The sequence below is a fragment of the Phyllobates terribilis genome, unplaced genomic scaffold, assembly GCF_046119375.1.
Source record: "Phyllobates terribilis strain yellow unplaced genomic scaffold, ASM4611937v1 Scaffold_98__1_contigs__length_5973952, whole genome shotgun sequence".
NCBI classification, from domain to species: domain Eukaryota; kingdom Metazoa; phylum Chordata; class Amphibia; order Anura; family Dendrobatidae; genus Phyllobates; species Phyllobates terribilis.
The window spans coordinates 3,938,218-3,960,135 of record NW_027362858.1 but is presented as its reverse complement, the minus strand read 5'-3'; the positions used below and the strand labels follow the sequence as shown (position 1 = coordinate 3,960,135).

General features: G+C 45.7%; 2 protein-coding genes across 3 annotated transcripts in view; one reads left to right on the top strand and one right to left on the bottom strand.

The window, feature by feature from the left end:
• The window catches only part of LOC141198608 (uncharacterized), a 540,563-nt gene that overhangs the window by 118,591 nt on the left and 400,054 nt on the right, over positions 1 to 21,918 (top strand). The gene's annotated exons all lie outside the window — the stretch shown is intronic.
• Positions 1,044 to 12,627, bottom strand: LOC141198630 (gastrula zinc finger protein XlCGF66.1-like). Of its 2 annotated transcripts, XM_073663070.1 has the most exons (6): positions 12,286 to 12,627; positions 4,770 to 4,942; positions 1,808 to 1,957; positions 1,502 to 1,681; positions 1,295 to 1,418; positions 1,044 to 1,212 (listed from the first exon to the last, which is right to left on the bottom strand). In XM_073663070.1, exons 3-6 carry the CDS (start codon positions 1,883 to 1,885, stop codon positions 1,094 to 1,096), a joined length of 501 nt encoding a protein of 166 aa, XP_073519171.1. In that variant the 5' UTR covers positions 1,886 to 1,957; positions 4,770 to 4,942; positions 12,286 to 12,627; the 3' UTR covers positions 1,044 to 1,093. The 2 variants fall into 2 exon arrangements, with proteins under 2 accessions (XP_073519171.1, XP_073519172.1); XM_073663071.1 differs by lacking the exon at positions 12,286 to 12,627 and having other exon boundaries at positions 4,770 to 5,577.

Sequence of the window (21,918 nt, the reverse complement as noted above, 5' to 3'; positions counted from 1 at the left end):
CCCCATATCATCAATAACTGTGGAAATTTGAATGTTCTCTTCATGCAGTCATCTTTATAAATCTCATTGGAACGGCACAAAACAAAAGTTCCAGTATCATCACCTTGCCCAATGCAGATTCGCGATTCATCACTGAATATGACTTTCATCCAGTCATCCACAGTCCATGATTGCTTTTCCTTAGCCCATTGTAACCTTGTTTTTTTCTGTTTAGGTGTTAATGATGGCTTTTGTTTAGCTTTTCTGTATGTAAATCCCATTACCTTTAGGCGGTTTCTTACAGTTCGGTCACAGACATTGACTCCAGTTTCCTCCCATTCATTCCTCATTTGTTTTGTTGTGCATTTCCTGTTTTGAAGACATATTGCTTTAAGTTTCCGGTCTTGACACTTTGATGTCTTCCTTGGTCTACCAGTATGTTTGCTTTTAACAACCTTCCCATGTTATCTGGACCAAATACAAACTTTAGATACAGCTGACTGTGAACAACCAACATCTTTTGCAACATTGCGCGATGATTTACCTCCTTTTAAGAGTTTGATAATCTTCTCCTTTGTCTCAATTGACATCTCTCGTGTTGGAGCCATGATTCATGTCAGTCCACTTGGTTCAACAGCTCTCCAAGGTGTGATCACTCCTTTTTAGATGCAGACTAACGAGCAGATCTAATTTGATGCAGGTGTTAGTTTGGGAAATTAAAATTGACAGGGTGATTCCATAATTTTTTCCTCAGAATTGAGTGATTCCATAATTTTTTCCCTCTGCTTGGTCTAAAAAAAAATGACCCTTACTGAGTACCACATTTTTAATCTTGATTTCCTTTAGTGTTTCTTAAAGCCCTAAAGTTGCCATTTGAAATGACTTTAGTTTTGTGCCATGTCTGTGATCTGCTTTTTTTCAACAACATTAAACAACTGAGTGAACATCCTCTGAGCCCGGTGATTCCATAATTTTTGCCAGGGGTTGTATGATCAGCTCTAATCCTGCCATATCCACCGTTCTCATTACACAAGTATAAAACATATAATACTGGTTGATAAAACAAGACTGAACACAAGACCTTCAAAGCCGTCTAAACATCATAGGGGAGATCTCATGACACCTTCTCTCCATCTACCTGATGAGCCTGAGGAAAATTGGGATCTTCTTGTTTACAGTCATGTGGAAGATGATGGGGACATCTCTCTGGTGTTGTCCTCTTACTGGATAGATCTGGTGGAAACACATACAGGACTGAATTCATTCTTTACATACAGATAATTATAGGCCATGTGTATTTAGTCCTGTCTATTACCTGGTGATGTGAGGGGCTGGGGAACCTCCATCATGACGTCCTTGTACAGATCTTTGTGTCCTTCTAAATATACCCACTCTTCCATGGAGAAATAGACAGTGAAGTCTTGACACCTTATAGGGACCTGACACAAACAATGATACCATCATCCCCACGATCCCTTCATAGCATTACTGTATAAGGTCCCAGCATTCCCAGCAGTGTCACCTCTCCAGTCAGAAGCTCAATCATCTTGTAGGTGAGTTCTAGAATCTTCTGGTCATTGATGTCCTCATGTATCAGGGGGTGAGGTGGAGGACCCATGATTGAGCTCAAGGGTCTTCCCCATCCCTCAGACACAGGGGCCTGACAGCGCTCACTAGAGGTCTTCTTCACTACTTTGTAATCCTGGTTATGGAGAGACACATTAATAAATTTCACTACAGACATTTCCAGAGTCCTCACCTCTCCAGTTCTGTCCATCCGTTATTCCCATAGATAATGAGGTAATGTGACGTCATCAGAATCTCGTACCTCTCCAGTAAGCCGGAAGAGGATCTCTAGGGTGAGGTGTAATATCCTCTCCGCCATCTTGTCCCTGTCCATATCCATCCTTGATTGGTAAATGTGGAAAACTCTTTTCTATAGTAGATCTTCACTGAGAGGATCCGATATTGTAGAGACCTTAATGAGAAGAAGATGAGCCTATGTAACATCATAAAAATCCTGTGTAATAATACAATTACTGGAGAAAATAAAGGAAACATATGAGGAGATTTATTATTTTAAAGAATTTAGCTTTCTTCTTTATATATGCTAATAAAACCTATATATTTTAGGCAACAGACAGCAAGCAGTTTCTTCCTTGGAGTCTGTAGCTGAATACGTTTCTCATAGACTCATCTTCCGTATTGCCAATTCTCATCTCATTTACCAACACTGGAATCGGCATTAGCAATACTGCAGGAGATATTCATTACACGTGACATGAGAAATAACTACTTCATGATGAGGACGACATCTTCATCTTCTACTACGGCTCTAGAAACATATTCGGCCAGAGTCCGTCACTGACTACATCTCCACTGGCCGTCTATATGAACGTTTCCCGTCTTCCCCGGACTGTAATCTTATATCATGTTACATCTCATTTCTGATTTACACACAGAAGTTTGAGGATTTTATAAAAGATTTTTTATTTGCACAAACAGGGCAGACAGAAATGATTTGATGCCAAAGTCTCCATGTACAGTGTTTTATGGGGTTTATTTCTGGCCTTATATTACAAGAAAAACACCAGAAAAAAAGATATTAAAATGTTTCAAAAGAAAATTGGCACCATCAGTTCATGTAACAATAAAAAAAAACATGCAAAACGCATAAGATACATTTTGTTATTTTTTAATACGTTAAACATTTGTTTTTTAAAAAAATAACTCTTTTGAGCATCAGGACATAGATGTACGTCGCAGGGATCGCACAGGTGTGGCTGCACAAAACCCTGGCAGCTTACCCACTTGCTGCTGTCAAAAGCAAACATGGCATCTAAGAGGGTTTGGTAGAATTCAGCTCAATGCCCCTTCCCCCAAGTACTCGATAGCAGGGGGCTGCCTAGTTACTACGATACTTAAATGCCTAATAATGGTGTCTGGGCCTGTAATGTACGAATGTCTATTAGGCCAGGCCAGAGGCAGCGTCCAATAAGTTACCTTTTAATGCCCCCAGACACATTAGCCTAAAGTTGATGAAAGCACTAATTTCGGTGGTTTGTTCAACAATATAATGTATTTGGGGGCCTCCTGACAGATTATGCCAGGGCAGAGAAGGATTTGGCATACTGAATTTCAGATGCTAATCCGTTTGTTCTTCCTGTAGATAATCCTCCGCTAGAGGAATCTGGAGGCGACCCTCATACAGTTCACAGGAAAGCTGGAATATTTGTGTGTATGGGGGAGTCAGGAGAGATAGCCGTCTGCCAAATGACCGATCAGCCAACACTTATCTCATGTGTACGGGCCGTTAGTATTACATGACAAGCAGTGATAGTACACAGCACTACAGTAGTACAGTGCATTACCGGAGCCTTCAGTGGCTTGTATTGCTGTATGATCGCACTAAGCAGAGTTGTTTAAAAAAGTTTAAAAAAAAGGTTTAATGTGAAAAAAATAAATAAATCAGTTTTGGCATTTTGGAGTCATATTTCCTGACTCTGCAGACCGCATGCTACCGATGTACTTGACAGGCCAGGTCCAGATGGTATTACTCACTGCACAATGTTAGTTAAGTCACGTCCATAACAACTTCATAATACACTATTATCCTTTACACATCTTGTACACAGTGGTGTAGATAGAAATCACAGGTCCCACAGCAATAGCTGTAATTGGGCCCCTCAACCCCAAAAGGAAAAAAATATATATATGTATTTGGCATATCTCTTGACTCTGCAGATCGCATGCTGTCATTGTACTTGGCAGGCCAGGACCAGATGGTATGGAGATGAATGAGGGAGACCAAAGTCCAAAAATCAAAAAACTTTTCTTTACTTAACAAGAACTTGATGAGAAGCATATACATCAGATAGCAGGCACAACACTTTATGAATGCTTCTTCTACACTATGCAGAGTCAAGATTTTCCGGTTACATGTGGTGGCACATAAGTTTTGTTACAAGCTACAACAGTCCAGAAAATCATTATGGGAAGGCCCATCATCACCTGTGGGGACTATATAGGGCGAGACGTGTCGCTATGGCCCCTCATAGTTAGGGTATGTGCACACGATCAGGAGCCGCTGCGGGTTTGACGCTGCATACTAATGCAGTGTCAAACAAGCAGCGGAGAGATGTTACAGCATAGTGGATGGGATTTGTAGAAATCCCATGTCCACTATGAGTCTCCGTGCACCTGCGGATCACCCGCGGACATGGACATGCGGCGCATCTTTCCAGACCGCAGCATATCAATTTCTCATGTGGAGTCGCTAGTCTCCACATGAGAAATTAGATCACTACAATGTATTGAATGCAGTGAATACACATGGTTCAATGAACACATGGGGATTCACCTGCGTTCATATAACGCAGTGCTTTGGATGCATCATAAAGTATACTGCGTCCAAAGAGCTGCCTGTCCGGATCGTGTGCACATTCCTTTACTGTTAGCTCCCTGTTTATTTGTGAGGACCTCACTGGCTGAGGTGCATTGGTACAACTCCTCACTGATACTCTCAAAGTTCATCTGATGAGGGCCACACACTTCTTGTTGAAGCATTGCATCTTCAGCTCTCCGTAGGAGAACTGGTGTCCCAGTTTGGCAACACTGTAGCTTCCTGTCTACTATAGACAATTGTTTCCATAAATTCTATTTGTCTAAGATAAGGAATCCTTCCTTAACTTAATCCCTTTTAATTAGGTCTTCTGCTTCCTCAGTGCAAAGTTCTGTACCGTTTAAGTAGGCCTCCTGGCCTGAGCGAAGGACCTCATCCTGCTGCTCACCTTAGTGAAGTTTTCTTCCCTTAATTAGGCCTATTGGTCTTCTGTTCCCACTCGGCAGAGTTCCGAACCGTTTAAGTAGGCCTCCTGGCCAGAGCTATGCCCCCTGCATGTAATCTGGATTCCCACTGCCAATCTTTGCTTTCCTTCAGAAAGTACTATCTGATGTCTTCCTCCTGGCACACAATATGATATCAATTAAAAAAAAAAAGACAGAAACAATACACAAATACCCTGAAATAAATAAATAAACCGCAATAGTGCATAAAAGTAATAAAGGGTACTTAGTTAACATAATTTTGATCAAAATAATGCGAAAGCCATCCCGTCTCATCACGGCGACCCTTATGAGACAGTCCTAACTCTAATATTAAAAACCTTACCATTTGTTAAGTGACATACATGTGGATAAGGGCTGAGAGACTGAACCACTAATGGACACAGAGACATGGGAAGCAAGATGAAATAGACTTTCCAGCTCAGGCAAAGGGTGACCACACACTTATATGCACTTGTGCACATTAGACTGAAAAAACCTGAAGGACTGAACTGGAATGTAAATTGGTGTGTATGCAGCATGTAAGAGGATGTTCACACATGGCCACCAAACAGACAAAAACAAAGACAGAAACATGTAAGAGAATGAGAAGTCCTAATATTCTGAACAGCCATGTTAAACCTAGCAGCCATCTTGTTCAGAAGTTTGAGCTAATGAGATGCATTTCCTGTGCGTCCTAGTCACAAGGGAATCATAAAATGATGTCAGTGCCATTAGCAGGTATGGTTAGTATACACAAAGGTTAATAGCAACAGCTGCAGGTCAATGTAAGAGTAAATAAGTAGTGTTACATACATAGTTACATAGTTTATAAGGCCGAAAAAAGACAAGCGCCCATCCAGGTCAGCCTATTTCTTGTGCACTGCAGCTATTCCGCAGCGTTGATCCAGGGGAAGGCAACAAAAAACCATGCGGTATAGGCCAATTTACATCATTGAGGAAAAATTCACTTCCCGACACCAATCTGGCAGTCAGATTAAATCCCTGGATTAATTAACTATCACTAAGCATAAGATGTAATTTTATTGCTCTCAAGAAAGGCGTCCAGGCCTCTCTTGAACTCATTAAGTGAGTTGGACATCACCACTTCCTCTCCCAGAGAGTTCCAGAGTCTCACGGCTCTTACCGTAAAGAATCCCCTTCTATGCTGGTGCAGGAACCTCCTTTCCTCCAGACGCATAGTGTGCCCCCTCGTCTTTGTCACCATCCTTGGTATAAACAGGTCATGGGAGAGATCTCTGTACTGCCCCCTGATGTATTTATACATGTTTATGAGGTCTCCCCTAAGCCTTCTCTTTTCCAACGTAAATAGGCCTAATTTTGACAACCTCTCTGGGTATTCTAGTCCCTCCATTCCCTTTATTACCTTAGTCGCCCTCCTTTGTACCCGCTCTAGCTCCAATATGTCTTTCCTGAGCACCGGAGCCCAGAACTGTGCACAATATTCTAAGTGCGGCCTTACCAGCGCTTTATACAGAGGAAGAACAATGTTCTCATCATATGCCCCTATTCCTCTTCTGATGCATGCCATGACTCTATTTGCCTTCGCAGCTGCTGCCTGACACTGAGCACTGCAATTTAATTTGCTATTAACCAAGACGCCCAGGTCCTTCTCCATGTCAGATTTCCCCAACGGTTTCCCATTTAATATGTATGGGTGACTGCTGTTTTTCTTTCCCATGTGCATGACCTTACATTTATCGGCATTGAACCCCATTTGCCATTTTTTGGCCCAATTCCTTAGGGTAGTAAATAATGTCCTTGTAATTGTGGTATGGAAATTAGGACAATACAGTTGGCAATATGTCGAGAATTATTAGGAAACTGTCATTACTAGTGTTGAGCATTCCGATACTGAAATATCGGGTATCGGCCGATATTCGCGGTATCGGAATTCCGATACTTAATTCCGATACTTTTACAATATCGAATACCGGAATCGGAAGTTCCCATAATGCCTGCGCTCTGCAGTGTCTCTGAACGATGACAAGCTGGATGGCAGCACTCAGCTGAGATCCAGCCTGTCATCAGAATGCCATCCCAGCGTGAGAGAATTCTCCTGATTGTTTAAAAGCCGGCGCGCGGTAAAAAACCGGCAGGCGGTAAATAGCCGCCGGCTTTTAAACAATCACACAGCCCCATACTGCTTCCCCGCAGCCTCCCACCCCGATCCTCCGCTCCCCTCGCCACCTCCCATCCTGATCGTAAGTTAAGACCGGGCGGGGAGCGCAGCACCAAGGAGCGGGGAGCGAAGGACCCGGGCGGGGAAGCCGGCAGTGAAAAGACTTCACCGCCGGCTTTCCCGTTCTGTGCTGCGCTTTCCCGCCGGTTATTTCAAATGAACAGCTGAGGTATCAGGTGATGCCGATCAGCTGTTCATTTGAAGTCGCCGCGGTGCCCTCGGAGGGTTCATGTGAGTTCATGCTTGACTGCATTGCATGAACTCACATGAACTTTCCCACGGCCGCACAGGTCAGCCTCACCTCCCAGACCATCAGCCCGTCATGATTAGTGTGTGTGGGTGTCTGTGCGTGTGTCTGCGAGTGTGTGTGCAATGTCTGCGGGGGTGTGCGCGGTGTCTGTGCGATGTCTGCGAGTGTGTGCGGGTGTGTGCGGTGTCTGTGCGATGTCTGCGAGTGTGTGCGGGTGTGCGCGGTGTCTGTGCGATGTCTGCGAGTGTGTGCGGGTGTGCGCGGTGTCTGCGGGTGTGTGTGCGCGGTGTCTGTGCGATGTCTGGGCGTGTGTGCGGGTGTGTGCGGTGTCTGTGCGATGTCTGGGGGTGTGTGCGGGTGTGCGCTGTGTCTGTGCGATGTCTGGGGGTGTGTGCGTGCAGGCAGACATAGGCCGATGTGACACTACTACTCCCATCGGCCTATGTCTGTCCCCCGTCCACTCGTGCCAGCAGGATCAGCTCGATGGGAGCAGTAGTTCCCATCAGCCTGATCCTGCTATTTAAATTGACCCATGGTCCCCAATAAATTTTAAATACATGTCATTGGTGGCCAGTGGTTACCTACAGTAAATTAGTTTATACATTACCTGTCCCTGCCGATCGCCACCTAAAATAAAGTAAAAAATAAAAAACTACACCTATACTCACCTAATTCCCCGAAGCCATCGATCTCCTGTAATAAAATATAAAATAATAAACCACAACCTTATCCTTACCCCTCCGTAGTAGTCCACGAGTGTCCCACGAAGATCTCCAGTTCAGAGGAGCCACATAGAATGTGACCGCTCTGAACAGCCGCCGCCGCTAGAATGACGGGGCCGTAAAGCAGCCCCGTCATTGCATAAGCGGGTTCACCGGAGTTCAGGCAGCGCTGCTCCGGTTAGCTGCTTTACAGCCCTGCTGTATCGTGAGAAATTCCCACGGTACAGCAGTGCCGTAAAGGAGGTCTCCGGAGCTGCGCTGACTGAATGCACTCCGGTGACCTCAGTCAGTGGCTCCCGCTGCCGGGAGCTGACGTGTTCCCGGCAGTGTGAGCTTACAGCAGCCATGCACAGCTGTCACCATCTCCAGATGTGACAGCTGTGCATGGGAGATCAGCGCAGGAACGTGGACAGGTAACTATTTTTTTTTTTAGTAAACTAAGAATTAAATAAAATGGTGTGTTTTATTTCAAATAAATTATTTTTTTCTGGGTGTAGTGTGTGTTTTTTCTTTTTAACACTTTGTAGGTTAGTAATGGGGGTGTCTTATAGACGCCCATCATTACTAACCTGGGCTTCATGGCAGCTGGCGCTGAAATGAACCCCAGCCCTATTACCCCCTGCCACCGCACCAGGGCAGCGTGGAAGAGCGAGGCTAAGTGCCATTTCTGGGGCGGCTGACGGCTGGTGTTTCTAGCCAGGGAGGGGGTCAATATTCATGGCACCCTTCCTGAGCTATTAATATCAGCCCCCAGCTGTCTGCCTAGCCTTTGCTAGCTATTAAAATAGGGGGGACCCCACGTCATTTTTTGGGGGGGGTCCCCCATTTTAATAGCTAGTAAAGGCTAGGTATTCAGCTGGGGGCTGATATTAGTAGTCTGGGAAGCTCCGTTGGTATTACCCCCTTCCCAGGCTTCAAACATCTGCCCCAGCCGTCTGCTTAACCTCCGCTAGAGACTAAAATTATGGGGGATCCCACGCCAATTTTTTTTTTAAATAAATCCTTTATTTTAACACTAAATGACATTTGAGGAGTTAATAAAGATGCAGTCCCTAAATTATTATTTATTTTTTAATTAATTTTTCCCAAAAATGTTGACATGGGCTTTGCCATATTTTTGTATGCCAGCCAGGTACAGCATCCAGCTTCTATGAACGCGCCATTTTCCGGGGTGGCTGCGGACTGCAATTTGCAGCGGGGGGGGGGGGGGGGGGCAGAAAGCTTGGGTCTCCCTGCCCTGCAGATTCCATCCCCCAGCTGCCTAGTTGTACCTGGCTGGACACAAAAATAGGGAGAAGCCCCACGTATTTTTTTTTTTAATTATTTCATGAAATTCATGAAATAATAAAGAAAAAAAGGGCTTCCCTATATTGTTGTGTTCGGCCAGGTACAAATAGGCAGCTGGTGGATGGGGGCAGCCCGTTCCTGCCTGCTGTACCTGGCTGGACACAAATATAGTGCGAAGCCCCACGTCAATTTTTTTTTAATTATTTCAGGAAATTCATGAAATAATTAAAAAAAAATTGATGTGGGGCTTCGCCCTATATTTGTGTCCAGCCAGGTACAGCAGGCAGGAACGGGCTGCCCCCAACCACCAGCTGCCTATTTGTACCTGGCCGGACACAACAATATAGGGAAGCCCTTTTTTTCTTAATTATTTCATGAATTTCATGAAATAATTAAAAAAAAAAATACGTGGGGCTTCGCCCTGTTTTTGTGTCCAGCCAGGTACAACTAGGCAGCTGGGGGCTGGAATCTGCAGCGCAGGGAGACCCAAGCTTTCTGGGCCCCACCCGCTGCAAATTGCAGTTCGCAGCCGCCCCGGAAAATGGCGCGTTCATAGAAGCGCCATCTTCTGGCGCTGTACCCAACTCATCCAGGGCCCTGGTGCGGTGGCTCACTGGGTAATAAAGGGGTTAAGGCCAGCTTGGCATTATTAGCTGGCCCTAAGCCCGAAATTCATGGGGTCACGCCAATATTAGACATGACCACCATGAATTTCTAGTAAAGTATTTTAAAAAAACACAACACCCAGAATAAAGTCCTTTAATTGAAATAAAGACACAATTCTTTATTGTTCTAAATTAAACTATACTTACCATCACGCCCATTCCAGCTGAAGCCAACGATCTCCTGCAATAAAAGAAAAATAATAAAGCAACCTTATCCTTACCTTTCCATGGTTCCCAGGACAGCTCCAGCTCTGCTACATCGAGATGACAGGTTGGACCGCAGCAGAACGCTGCCATCCAGCCTGTCATCCCGCGGACACTGAGAAGAGCAGGCTTGCTTGCGCTCCTCAGTGTCTCTCTGTGACGGCATCCAGATGAGCCGAGGTCATGTCCAATGAACTCGGCTCACCTCATGCACGTCACTGACAGCGTGGGAAAATTCTCCTGCACTCAGCGCTTCAGCGTGAGAATTCTCCCACGCTGTCAGTGACGTGCATGAGGTGAGCTGAGTTCATTGGACATGACCTCACCTCATGCACGTCACTGACAGCGTGGGAGAATTTTCCTGCACTCAGCGCTTCAGCGTGAGAATTTTCCCACGCTGTCAGTGACGTGCATGAGGTGAGCTGAGTTCATTGGACATGACCTCACCTCATGCATGTCACTGACAGCGTGGGAAAATTCTCACGCTGAAGCGCTGAGTGCAGGAGAATTCTCCCACGCTGTCAGTGACGTGCCTGAGGTGAGCCGATTTCATTGTCGGCTCATCTGGATGCCGTCACAGAGAGACGCTGAGGAGCGCAAGCATGCCTGGATGCGCCATTTCTGGGGCGGCTGACGGCTGGTGTTTCTAGCCTGGGAGGGGGTCAATATTCATGGCTCCCTTCCTGGGCTATTAATATCAGCCCCCAGCTGTCTGCCTAGCCTTTGCTAGCTATTAAATTAGGGGGGACCCCACGTCATTTTTTTTGGGGGGGTCCCCCATTTTAATAGCTAGTAAAGGCTATGTATTCAGCTGGGGGCTGATATTAGTAGCCTGGGAAGCTCCGTGGGTATTACCCCCTTCCCAGGCTTCAAACATCTGCCCCAGCTGTCTGCTTAACCTCCGCTAGAGACTAAAATTAAGGGGAACCTCACGCCAATTTTTTTTTAAATAAATCCTTTATTTTAACACTAAATGACAAGTACAGTAATCAACACTGTCACTGTACTTCATATATATGTGACTGACATGTTTCTATCTATCTAATCTATGTGTGATTCTCTATTCCTTCTATTCTAAATTGTCGGGTACAGATGCTGAATTGCCGGCCGGCTTTCTTAAAGAGACGGTGCATGAAAACACTATTATTTTTTTAAATAAATCCTTTACACTAAATGACAAGTACAGTAACCAACACTGTCACTGTACTTCATATATATGTGACTGACATGTTTCTATCTATCTAATCTATGTGTGAAGCTCTATTCTGTCTGTCATAAATTGTCGGGTACCGCTGCTGAATTGCCGGCCGGCTTTTTTAAAGAGACGGTGCATGAAAACACTATTATTTTTTTTAATAAATCCTTTACACTAAATGACAAGTACAGTAAGCAACACTGTCACTGTACTTCATATATATGTGACTGACATGTTTCTATCTATCTAATCTATGTGTGGTGCTCTATTCTTTCTGTTGTAAATTGTCGGGTACCGGTGTATGCCGCTGATGAATTGCTGGCTTTTCGCATAATACATTCTACATTATTCTTAGTTGTTTTACTTCATGTAGAATTAACCTACAAGGAAAGAAAGGATTTATTTTCATTCCGATATTAGTGTCCCATTGACTTGCATTGGTTTCCGGTATCGGAATCGGCGATATCCGATACTTTTTGAGTATCGGTCCGATCCAATCCGATACGATATTTCCTGATATCGGAAGGTATCGCTCAACACTAGTCATTACTTAAGTAACGACATGAGAATTTATAGATTCTAATGGAGTTTGGTAAAAATACTCATAAATATTGTCATGTTGCATTATCACATTGGTGTTCTAAAATGCACGTCCTCCCTGCAGTATGATGTTATCATGTATAAGTCTTTTGCCGCAATATGTAGTTCCTTTGTTTAAGCTATGCATAAAAAGGCTCTGATACTGTTGTTCAGGGCCATTCTATCGCCAGTCTACAGGCAGTCCATGAAAGTCCATCGCCAAGGCAGTCCACCGCCAAGGCCACACCATCGCCAGACCGAAGCCACACCATGGCCAGACCATCGCCAGATATCCTAATGCTGTGTCGCTCGTCTAGACACCTGCGCGTGTCAAGTATATTCTCCCTGCCTGCTTTCTGAACTGTTCTGCCACGTACCTCTGAATAAACTTCATTCTCTGCTTTGAAGAAATTGTCTACACTGTTTTCTCGGCTCTTCCAGCTCTCAGTAAGGATTTTCTTACAAAACACAAATACCCTGAAATAAATAAATAAACAAAGAAACAAACCGCAATAGTGCATGAAAATAATAAAGGGTACTCAGTTAACATAATTTTTGACCAAAATAATGTGAAAGCCATCCCGCCTCGTCGTAGCGACCCTTATGGTACAGTCCTTACTCTAATATTAAAAACCTTACCATTTGTCAAGTGACATACATGTAGATAAGGGCTGAGAGACTGAACCAAAACAGTGGACACAGAGACATGGGAAGCAAGGTGAAATAGACTTTCCAGCTCAGGCAAAGAGTGGCCACACCCTTATATGCACTTGTGCACATTACACATAAGGCTTTCGCATTATTTTGATCAAAATTATGTTAACTAAGTACCCTTTATTATTTTCATGCACTATTGTGGTTTATTTATTTATTTCAGGGTATTTGTGTATTGTGTTTCTGTCTTTTTTTCTGGTTAGTGGCCATGTGTGAACATGCTCTTACATGCTGCATGCACACCAATTTACATTCCAGTTCAGTCCTTCAGGTTTTTTCAGTCTAATGTGCACAAGTGCATATAAGGTTGTGGCCACCCTTTGCTTGAGCTGGAAAGTCTATTTCATCTTGCTTCCCATGTCTCTGTGTCCATTAGTGGTTCAGTCTCTCAGCCCTTATCCACATGTATAGCACTTTACTTGGGCTACATCTAGGAAAAGGTCTTAATCACTTTCTGAGTGACTTACCATACTCTGCATCTGGTCCTCTTTTTAATATTTGTGTGAGTCTATTTGTTCTTTGTTGAAATTAATAAAGGTTTACACATTTTATTCTATTGGGCATTGGCGTCCCTGTTTGTAGGTTTTTCCTTCAGAGAGACCAATGGTCTGTATTTCTCACCTACTTACCCCTATCTGACTCATCACAAGGGAATTGTTCTCCTGTGTGCCCATCTAGCTCAGTATGATGGTCTCACACAGTATGATACTATTATTAGTATCAGACTTGGATACTAATAATAAAAATAATAAACAGTATATTATTATTCTATAGGTGAGTATTGCTGTACTTTATTGGGGCACTTTATTAGCTCCTTCCCAGAGCATAGGTAGTCAGAGATCGTTCCAACTTATACATTCATCTTCATAGCACATGGAAACATTCCCCATGTATAAATCCCACAGACAATCATCCCTTATTTTTGCACTTTGACCTCAATTCCAGCCCTGAACAACTAGCAATCAGCGAGCGTCAGTCACTATTCATGTGGATGACGAGTTCTTGTTGATCTATTGCTTCTTGCCCCTTCAATACATATTATTATAAATGTCTATTACCTACAGAGGCTCAAGGAGCGGAGCCGCGCGTGTAGGAGGCGTACGGAGCGGAGCCGCGCGTGTAGGAGGCGTACGGAGCGGAGCCGCGCGTGTAGGAGGCGTACGGAGCGGAGCCGCGCGTGTAGGAGGCGTACGGAGCGGAGCCGCGCGTGTAGGAGGCGTACGGAGCGGAGCCGCGTGTGTACGGAGCCGCGTGTGGACGAGGCGTACGGAGCGCAGCCGTGTGTACGAGGTGTACGGAGTGGAGCCAGGCGTGTACGAGGTGTACGGAGCGGAGCCGCGTGTGTACGAGGTGTACGGAGCGGAGCCGTGTGTACGAGGTGTACGGAGTGGAGCCAGGCGTGTACGAGGTGTACGGAGCGGAGCCGCGTGTGTACGGAGCGGTATCGCGTGCGTTTGTACAAGGTGTACGGCGTTCAGCTGTGTGTACAGAGCGGAGTCGGGTGTACGGAGCAGAGCCGTGTGTGTACGAGGTGTACGGAGCGGAGCCGTGTGTGTGTACAAGGTGTACGGAGCGGAGCCGCGCGTGTACGGAGCAGAGCCGCGCGTGTACGAGGTGTACGGAGTGGAGCCGCGCGTGTACGAGGTGTACGGAGCGGAGCCGCGTGTGTACGAGGTGTACGGAGCAGAGCCGCGTGTGTACGAGGTGTACGGAGCGAAGCGGCGCGTGTACGAGGTGTACGGAGCGAAGCCGCGCGTGTACGAGGTGTACGGAGCGAAGCCGCGCGTGTACGAAGTGTACGGAGCGGAGCCGTGTGTGTACGAGGTGTACGGAGTTCAGCCGTGTATACAGGGCAGAGCCGTGTGTTCAAGGTGTACCGAGTGCAGCCGTGTGTACAGAGCGGAGTCGGGTGTACGGAGCAGAGCCGTGTGTGTACGAGGTGTACGGAGTGGAGCCGTGTGTGTGTGTACGAGGTGTACGGAGCGGAGCCGCATGTGTGTACGGAGCGGAGTCGCATGTGTGTACGGAGCAGAGCCGTGTGTGTGTACGAGGTGTACAGAGCGGAGACGCGTATGTGCGAGGCGTGCGGAGCGGAGCCGTGCGTGTATGAAGCGTGCGAAGCCGTGTGTGTATACCTCCCAACTTTTGAAGAATAGAAAGAAGGACGGATGTTGAGGCAAATTTTAGCCATGCCATTTACCATTTCTTTCTCCCCTGGCAGGAGGAGTTGTCATAGGGGCGCTGGTAGTGAGGGACATTCAGCAGAGGAGCCGGGTAGAATGACTCGCTCCAGCGAGCTGTTCCGGAGCTGCGCTCATTGAGTGGCAGGACACCGCTCCTGAGCGCAGCTCCGTGGCCCGTTGGAGTGGCTCATTCTCCTCGGCTCCTCAGCGTCAGCGGTCAGACGATTACAGCGGGGGACATCTCTGGACAGGTGACTATATGAATTTTATTATTTTAATTTTATTTTTACACTGGTGGACACTGGGGGAGCAGACCCTACTACCCTCATCATTGTCCCTGCTGGTGCTGATCCCAGTGTCGGCAGGAACTATGATGAGGGCAGTGTTCAGCACCCGGCGCTTGGGAACAGCACAAACTGTAGCGTTGATTCCCAGGCGCCGATACGTGTTACACTGATAACACACAGATGTCATCCATGTGGGACGTTTTGCGGACCGTGCATGTGCAAAAAATGGACATGTCAGCTTGTGGAGCACACATCCCATGAAAACACACTGACATGTGCGCTGACCCATAGATTTGAATGGGTCTACGTGTGGAAACTGTCACCACACGTACTAGAAACACGGAAGTGTGAAAGAGGCCTTAGATAGCAAAAAATCCCAAACCAGAAAGAGTACAAATATCAAATGCAAATGCATACAGTATAGACCTGACAGGGATAATGCTAAGTGATTAGGATCAGTGTCCGTGTAGTGAACAAGTGAGGCATAGATGCAACATTGGTATGGGAGCCTAGGGATATGAATGGCAAATGCCTATAGGTATAATCAGAGGGTAATCTAGAGGTGACACTTGTATGTAAGGCTGAGCGTAGTAATCCTGGATGGTGGAAGTAGTCACCAGCTGCATCCCCTCACCCCGACGCGCGTTTTACCGCCAGCTTCTTCCGGGGGCGTGTCAGAGTGAGGGATGACTCAAATATTTAAATTCAAAGGTGGCCAATGGGAGTCCCAGAGTGCCCGACTCATGTGAGACTTAATGGATGCATGACGCTGTTGTGCCAGCTTCTCCGAATGGGAATCTTCCTTCCGGCGCCCAATGACCGCAAGCGTGGAACACAAGCGGGTCATGTGATGAGCATCATCAGAAGTCCTGGAGGCATCGAAAGCGGCCCATGCACACTGTCTCTGTGATGCAGATTGATGCGGATTGAAATCAATGGATTACTAAGGGTCGTGTAGATGAAATGATGCAATAATACAAAAAGGAGAACTCAATAGGAAACGATGTAGGTGTATGATGAATTATAGATTATGAAATGATGAGTTATGAATATATTAGAATAATTTAAGGGGGGCCATGTTGCAGGGAAAATGATGCACAATGATACACTGAGGGGATTATATCTAATGAGAAACGTGATGATGTGTAATAAATCACTGTGTAAATATGAAAAATAAAGAATAAATAAAGCTGCCTAGCCTCTCACTGGTGGAAAGTGAATACACTGATGAGTGTGGTGAAAGTGAAGATGCTAATTAAAGTTATATGAATGGGCAGGCACCAGTGCTGGTGGCAGGAAAGAGTAGGAAAGGATAAGAATGAAATTATGAAAATGCCCTTTAAAGTTACAGTTATATGAAAAAGTTTGGGCACCCCTATTAATATTAAGCTTAATGTTTTATAAAAATTGGTGTTTTTGCAACAGCTATTTCAGTTTGATATATGTAATAACTGTTGGACACAGTAATGTTTCTGCCTTGAAATGAGGTTTATTGTACTAACATTCAAACAAAATTTACAAGATAAAGTGACATGTGCTGGGGAACAGCGTATCAATATAAAATAATCAATATAGGGCAAGTGAGCACATAATTGCGGGTATATATGTATCTAATGGACATCATGATTAAAAATATATAAAAAATCATAGTAAGAGATCTAAGATAAACTAATGTTTACATGTCTAAGTCAGTAATAAGTAAAAATTAATCATGCCCCAAAAGGGGCAAGAAGGCCTGATATATTAGGCCTAAGATGTTAACAAGACATAATAAAATCATGATGATTGTAGGACAGAAGGTAGCTACCCGCCTAAAAGCTACCTATAAAATGCCCGTCTAGGTGAATTAATTAAGACAATAAGGAAACAATGAGATCAAATGATATACATAAAGTGGGGCCCAACTTCTGGTTTCAACTGTATCTGTGTGAATAAAGTTCTATGTACAGTTGAAACCAGAAGTTTCCATACACTATATAAAAAGACACATATGATGTTTTTCTCAATATCTGACACGAAATCAGAATAAACCTTTCCCGTTTTAAGTCAATTAGGATTGCCATAATTTTTAATATTTGTCAAATGGCAGAAAAATTAGGAAGCGAGAATGTTTTATCGCATTTTTATTACTGCAAAGTTAATTAGAGACACACTTGTGGATGTATTTTAATGCCCACCTGAAACACACTGCTTCTTTGTGTAGCATCATGGGAAAGTCTAAAGAAATAAGCAAAGATATCAGGAAGGGAATTGTGGACTTGCACAAGTCTGGCTCATCCATGGGTACAATTTCAAGATACCTGAAGGTGCTTCGTTCATCTGTACAAACAATTATACACAAGTACAAACAAGATGGGAATGTCCAGCCATCATACCGCTCAGAAAGGAGATGGGTTCTGTGTCCCAGAGATGAACATGCTTTGGTCCGACATGTGCATATCAACCCAAGGACAAAAGCAAAATACCTTGTGAAGATGATGGCGGAAGCTGGTAAGATTGTGTCAATATCCAGAGTGAAATGAGTACTGTATCAACATAGGCTGAAAAGCCACTCTGCCACTCTGCCATGTATCAACATGGCCAGGAAGAAGCCATTACTGCAAAAGAAACATAAAAAAGCCAGATTAATGTTTGCAAATCTGCACAGTAACAAAGACCTTAAAGAAGATGTCCAGTACTTTTTACTATGGCCCAAATGTCCCCCAATGTATTTACCCTGTTCAGATAAAAGTTTTTGTAAATACCTTTCTTTGTCCTTCTGGCCGCTCACGTGACGCCCGGCTGCAGCCAGCTCTGACATCCACTGATGTCACGTCAAATTCTGGCTGCAACCGTGCGTGACTCAGTGCTGCGCTCCACAGTGAGTGATGGGCTGTGGGCGGGGTTACCCCGCGCGTCACACCCAGCATCCACCGCTCTCTTTCCCTCTCCTCATTGGGAAAGCACGCAGTGGATGCTGGGTGTGACCCGCGGGGTAACCCTGCCCATAGGCCCGGCATCCAAAGCGGGGACCGTGTCACTGATGTCTCGCCTCACTTGACGTGACATCAGTAGAAGGAAGAGCTGGCTGAAGTTGGGGGTCACGCGATGCTTGTGAGCGGCCAGCGATAGCGCCGCTCACAGGCCAGAAGGACAACGAAAGGTATTTACAAAAACCCTTATCTTAACAGGGTAAATACATTTGTGCCATAGTAAAAAGTACTGGACAACTCCTTTAATTTTTGGAAACATGTCCTGTGGTCTGAAGAAACTAAAATAGAACTTTTTGGGCTTAATGACCATCGTTACGTTTGGAGGAAAAAGAGAGAAGCTTGGAAGCATAAGAACACCATCCCAACTGTAAAACGGGGGTGGCAGCATCATGTTGTAGATTTTTTTTGCTGCAGGAGGGACTGGTGAACTTCACAAAATAGATGATATCATGAGAAAAGAAGATTATGTGGCAATACTTGTTACGGATCCGGGTGGTGGAACCTCTGTGCCGCGGTGCAAGGAGGGGCGTAACTAAGTATCAACTCAGACCGACCCTGGTCGTACGGCGGCTAACGACTCCGTGACCAGGGAGGGACCGAGCAGAGGGACCAGGTACTACTCTGGGGATGACCTTGTAAGAGAGCAGGTGGCTCCCACGGGTCAGAAGACTGGGGCTGACCGGTATAGCGGATGGACACAACAAGCAGGCAGAAGTCTCTGGATAGTTGACAGGTGGTCACGGCACGTGACGGCAGAGCAGGTTAAAGTCTCTAGGTTAACAGACAGGTAGTCACGGCAAGTGACAGCAGGAGCCTCCAGGTAGGCTACGGCAAGTGACGGCCAAGCAGTCTGAAGTCTCTAGGTTAGCAGGCGGGTGGTCACGGCAAGTGATGGCAGAGCCTCCAGGTAGGCTAGCAGGTAACAGGCCGGTAACAGGCGAGTGCTCCCAGGTAAGCGGGCTAGAAGGCACGGCAGGCAGGTAACTGGCAGGTGCTTCCTGGTAAGCAGGCGGACTTGCCCATAGACAGACTGGCGGGTAGAACGGAAGGCAGTGTAAGGATCTGAGTCATGTGTCTGTTCTGTCCGGTTTCTGCCCTTGTCCAAGATGGAGCTGTATGTACCTGTTCTGTTTGGTTCTGCCCTTGTCCAAAATGGAATTGACAGCCTCGGGGTCCATCTTGTTTCCTGTCTGATATCTCCTGCTTCCTGTGTGCTATATATATATAAAGAGACTCCGGCCAACTATACTTTGCTTGTGTATCTTGTATCTTACCTGCTGCCAAGCTTGAAGGACTTGCATCTTGCCTGTTGCTTCTCTACACTGGGATTCCCCACCTGTTACCTGCCTGCCGTTTATCTGGACTTTCATCTGTGTGCAAAGACCCGCTCTGCATCCACCTGCAGTTCAGCCTGCTCCCTGCAAGGAGCCTTATCCGGGCTCAGGATCCTGTGGACTGTGCACCTGGGACATCTAACGGTTTGTACTGACATCACAACCGTTTTCCATAGACTGTTTAACTGATCTCCCACCTGTTACCTGCCTGCCGTTTATCTGGACTTTCATCTGTGTGCAAAGACCCACTCTGCATCCACCTGCAGTTCAGCCTGCTCCCTGCAAGGAGCCTGGTCCGGGCACTGGATCCTGTGGACTGTGCACCTGGGACATCTATCGGTTTGTACTGATATTACAACCGTTTTCCATAGACTGGTTACTGATTGCTTATTGCCTATTCCTGCCTGCTATAACATATGCTTGCCTGCTGCAATATACCCTGTTAATACAAAAATATCGTGTTTTGTCTTCATTCCGACCCACGCTATCGATCTCCACAAGTATATAGTTGACAGGCAGACTGTCGGGCTGGAGAGTAGTCAGACTGGCGGACTGGAACAGTAGTCAGGCTGGCAACTGGACCTGAGGGCTGAAGCAGAAGTAAGTATGCTGTGCATCAACTTTTGCCCGGGCACCTCCATTTTGGAGGAGGAGCCTTATATATGGGAGGACCCTCGGCTATTGGCCGGGGACTCTTTAGGACGGCACGCGTGGCCCCTTTAAGAGAGAGGGAGCGCGTGTTTGTCTTCATTCCGACCCACGCTATCGATCTCCACAAGTATTAAGTATATAGTTGACAGAATACACAAGCCTCAAAAGAATGGAGTTCGCTGGGTCAGATACTGTGGACGTGCGTCTAAAGAAAATATGCTCATATATCACAGGACTTCATGGGGACCTGCAGGCTACTAAAACAAAACTTGCAGCAATAGAGACTCAAATGACTCATAATGCTAATGTGGCCGACTCGTCCATCCACGCATTAGCAAATCGCCTGTCAACTCATGAGACTGCAGCTCCGGTTCCAGTAGCAATGCCAACTCCGGCTCCGGCTTTCCCTAAACTCCCGCCATTCAGGTTTGGTGGAGAAAAATTCCGTGGGTTTTTAAATCAGTGTCAACTGTATTTTTCTTCACAGGCAGCTCACTTCCCAACTGAATGAGCGAAAGTATTAACCATGATAATGCTGTTAACTAACAAAGCTCTTGCCTGGGCAAATCCTCTGATTGAAACTGATGATATGTGTTTAAATTCACTGGAAGACTTTATTTCTGCAATGGGTCAAATGTTTGGTGACCCCAATCGGAGTGCCACAGCAGAAGCCGCATTATTGACACTCCAACAGGGAAAGCGCTCTGTCGTAGAATATGCAATGGAGTTTCGGAGGTGGGTGCTGGACACTACGTGGTGCGATTCGGCAAGACATGCAGTGCTTAGGAGGGGTTTATCCGCTGCAATTAAGGATGAGCTGGCATGGGGGGAGTCACCTGTTGCCCTGGGAGACTTTATCAATCATTGTATTCGGATAGATGTTCGTCTCACAGAACGTCGGCAAGAGAGATGGGCGGATGCTAATCGGAAGAACTTACTATCTTTTTCTCCTCCCTCCAGAGAAACTCAGAATAAGTCTCTCTTCAGGTGGAGTCGGAACCTATGCAGGTGGATGCAATTCAAAGAACTCGTCCTGACGCACGCAAGGAACATCGTTTCAGAGAAAATTTATGCTTCTATTGCGGAAAATCTGGTCACTTTATTTCAAATTGTCCCAGTAAAATTCGCAGGACTACAGCTGCAGTGATCGAATACGATGTCTCAGACGATGCCTCAGTAATTTCTCATCAAAGTCCTCCTCGGGATAAAGAAACCGACCAGGATTACGATTTCTCCGACTGTGCTTCTGATACCTCTTCACCCGTGAATGCAGCCGTTCTTTCAGTAGGCTCCACTACTTCGGCCTCGGAGAGCTCTAAGAAAAATTCACACTGTTACATTCCTCTCAAGATAAAGATTCAGTCCGGCTGGGTTACTAGTTCTGCTATGGTTGACTCTGGAGCCAGTGGTAATTTCATGGACATCGCATTCGCTAAAAAACACGGTATACGTTCACAGAGGAGAATCGCACCGGTATTAATGGAGACCGTGGATGGGTCCCCGTTAGCATCTGGGCCTGTTGACCATGAAACAGCAGCATTGAAGGTTCGTATGGGGGCGGACCATGCAGAAAGACTGTCGTTTTTGCTGATCTCTTCTCCCCACTTTCCTGTAATCTTAGGCTTACCGTGGCTACAATTACAAAACCCTACTATCAACTGGGCAACAAAGGAATTGCAGTTTCCAGAACGGCAGATGTCTTCCAGGAAATCAGCTTTAATTGGGTCAGCATGTGTAAGTGATCTAAAACTACCTATGGAATATCAAGATTTTACAGATGTATGTGATAAAAAAAAAACGCGGACAAGCTGCCACCACACCGGCAGTATGATTGCCCCATAGAACTCTTACCTGGCGCCGCGATTCCGT

Bases quoted from the DNA above. Each gene is read 5' to 3' on its own strand.
- LOC141198630 (XM_073663070.1), bottom strand. From the start codon at position 1,885: ATGGATATGGACAGGGACAAGATGGCGGAGAGGATATTACACCTCACC. The intron at 1,682-1,807 runs GTACGAGATTCT...CTCCATAACCAG, and splicing joins TCTTCCGGCTTACTGGAGAG to GATTACAAAGTAGTGAAGAA. The intron at 1,213-1,294 runs GTAATAGACAGG...TGTTTCCACCAG, and splicing joins CCAGCCCCTCACATCACCAG to ATCTATCCAGTAAGAGGACA.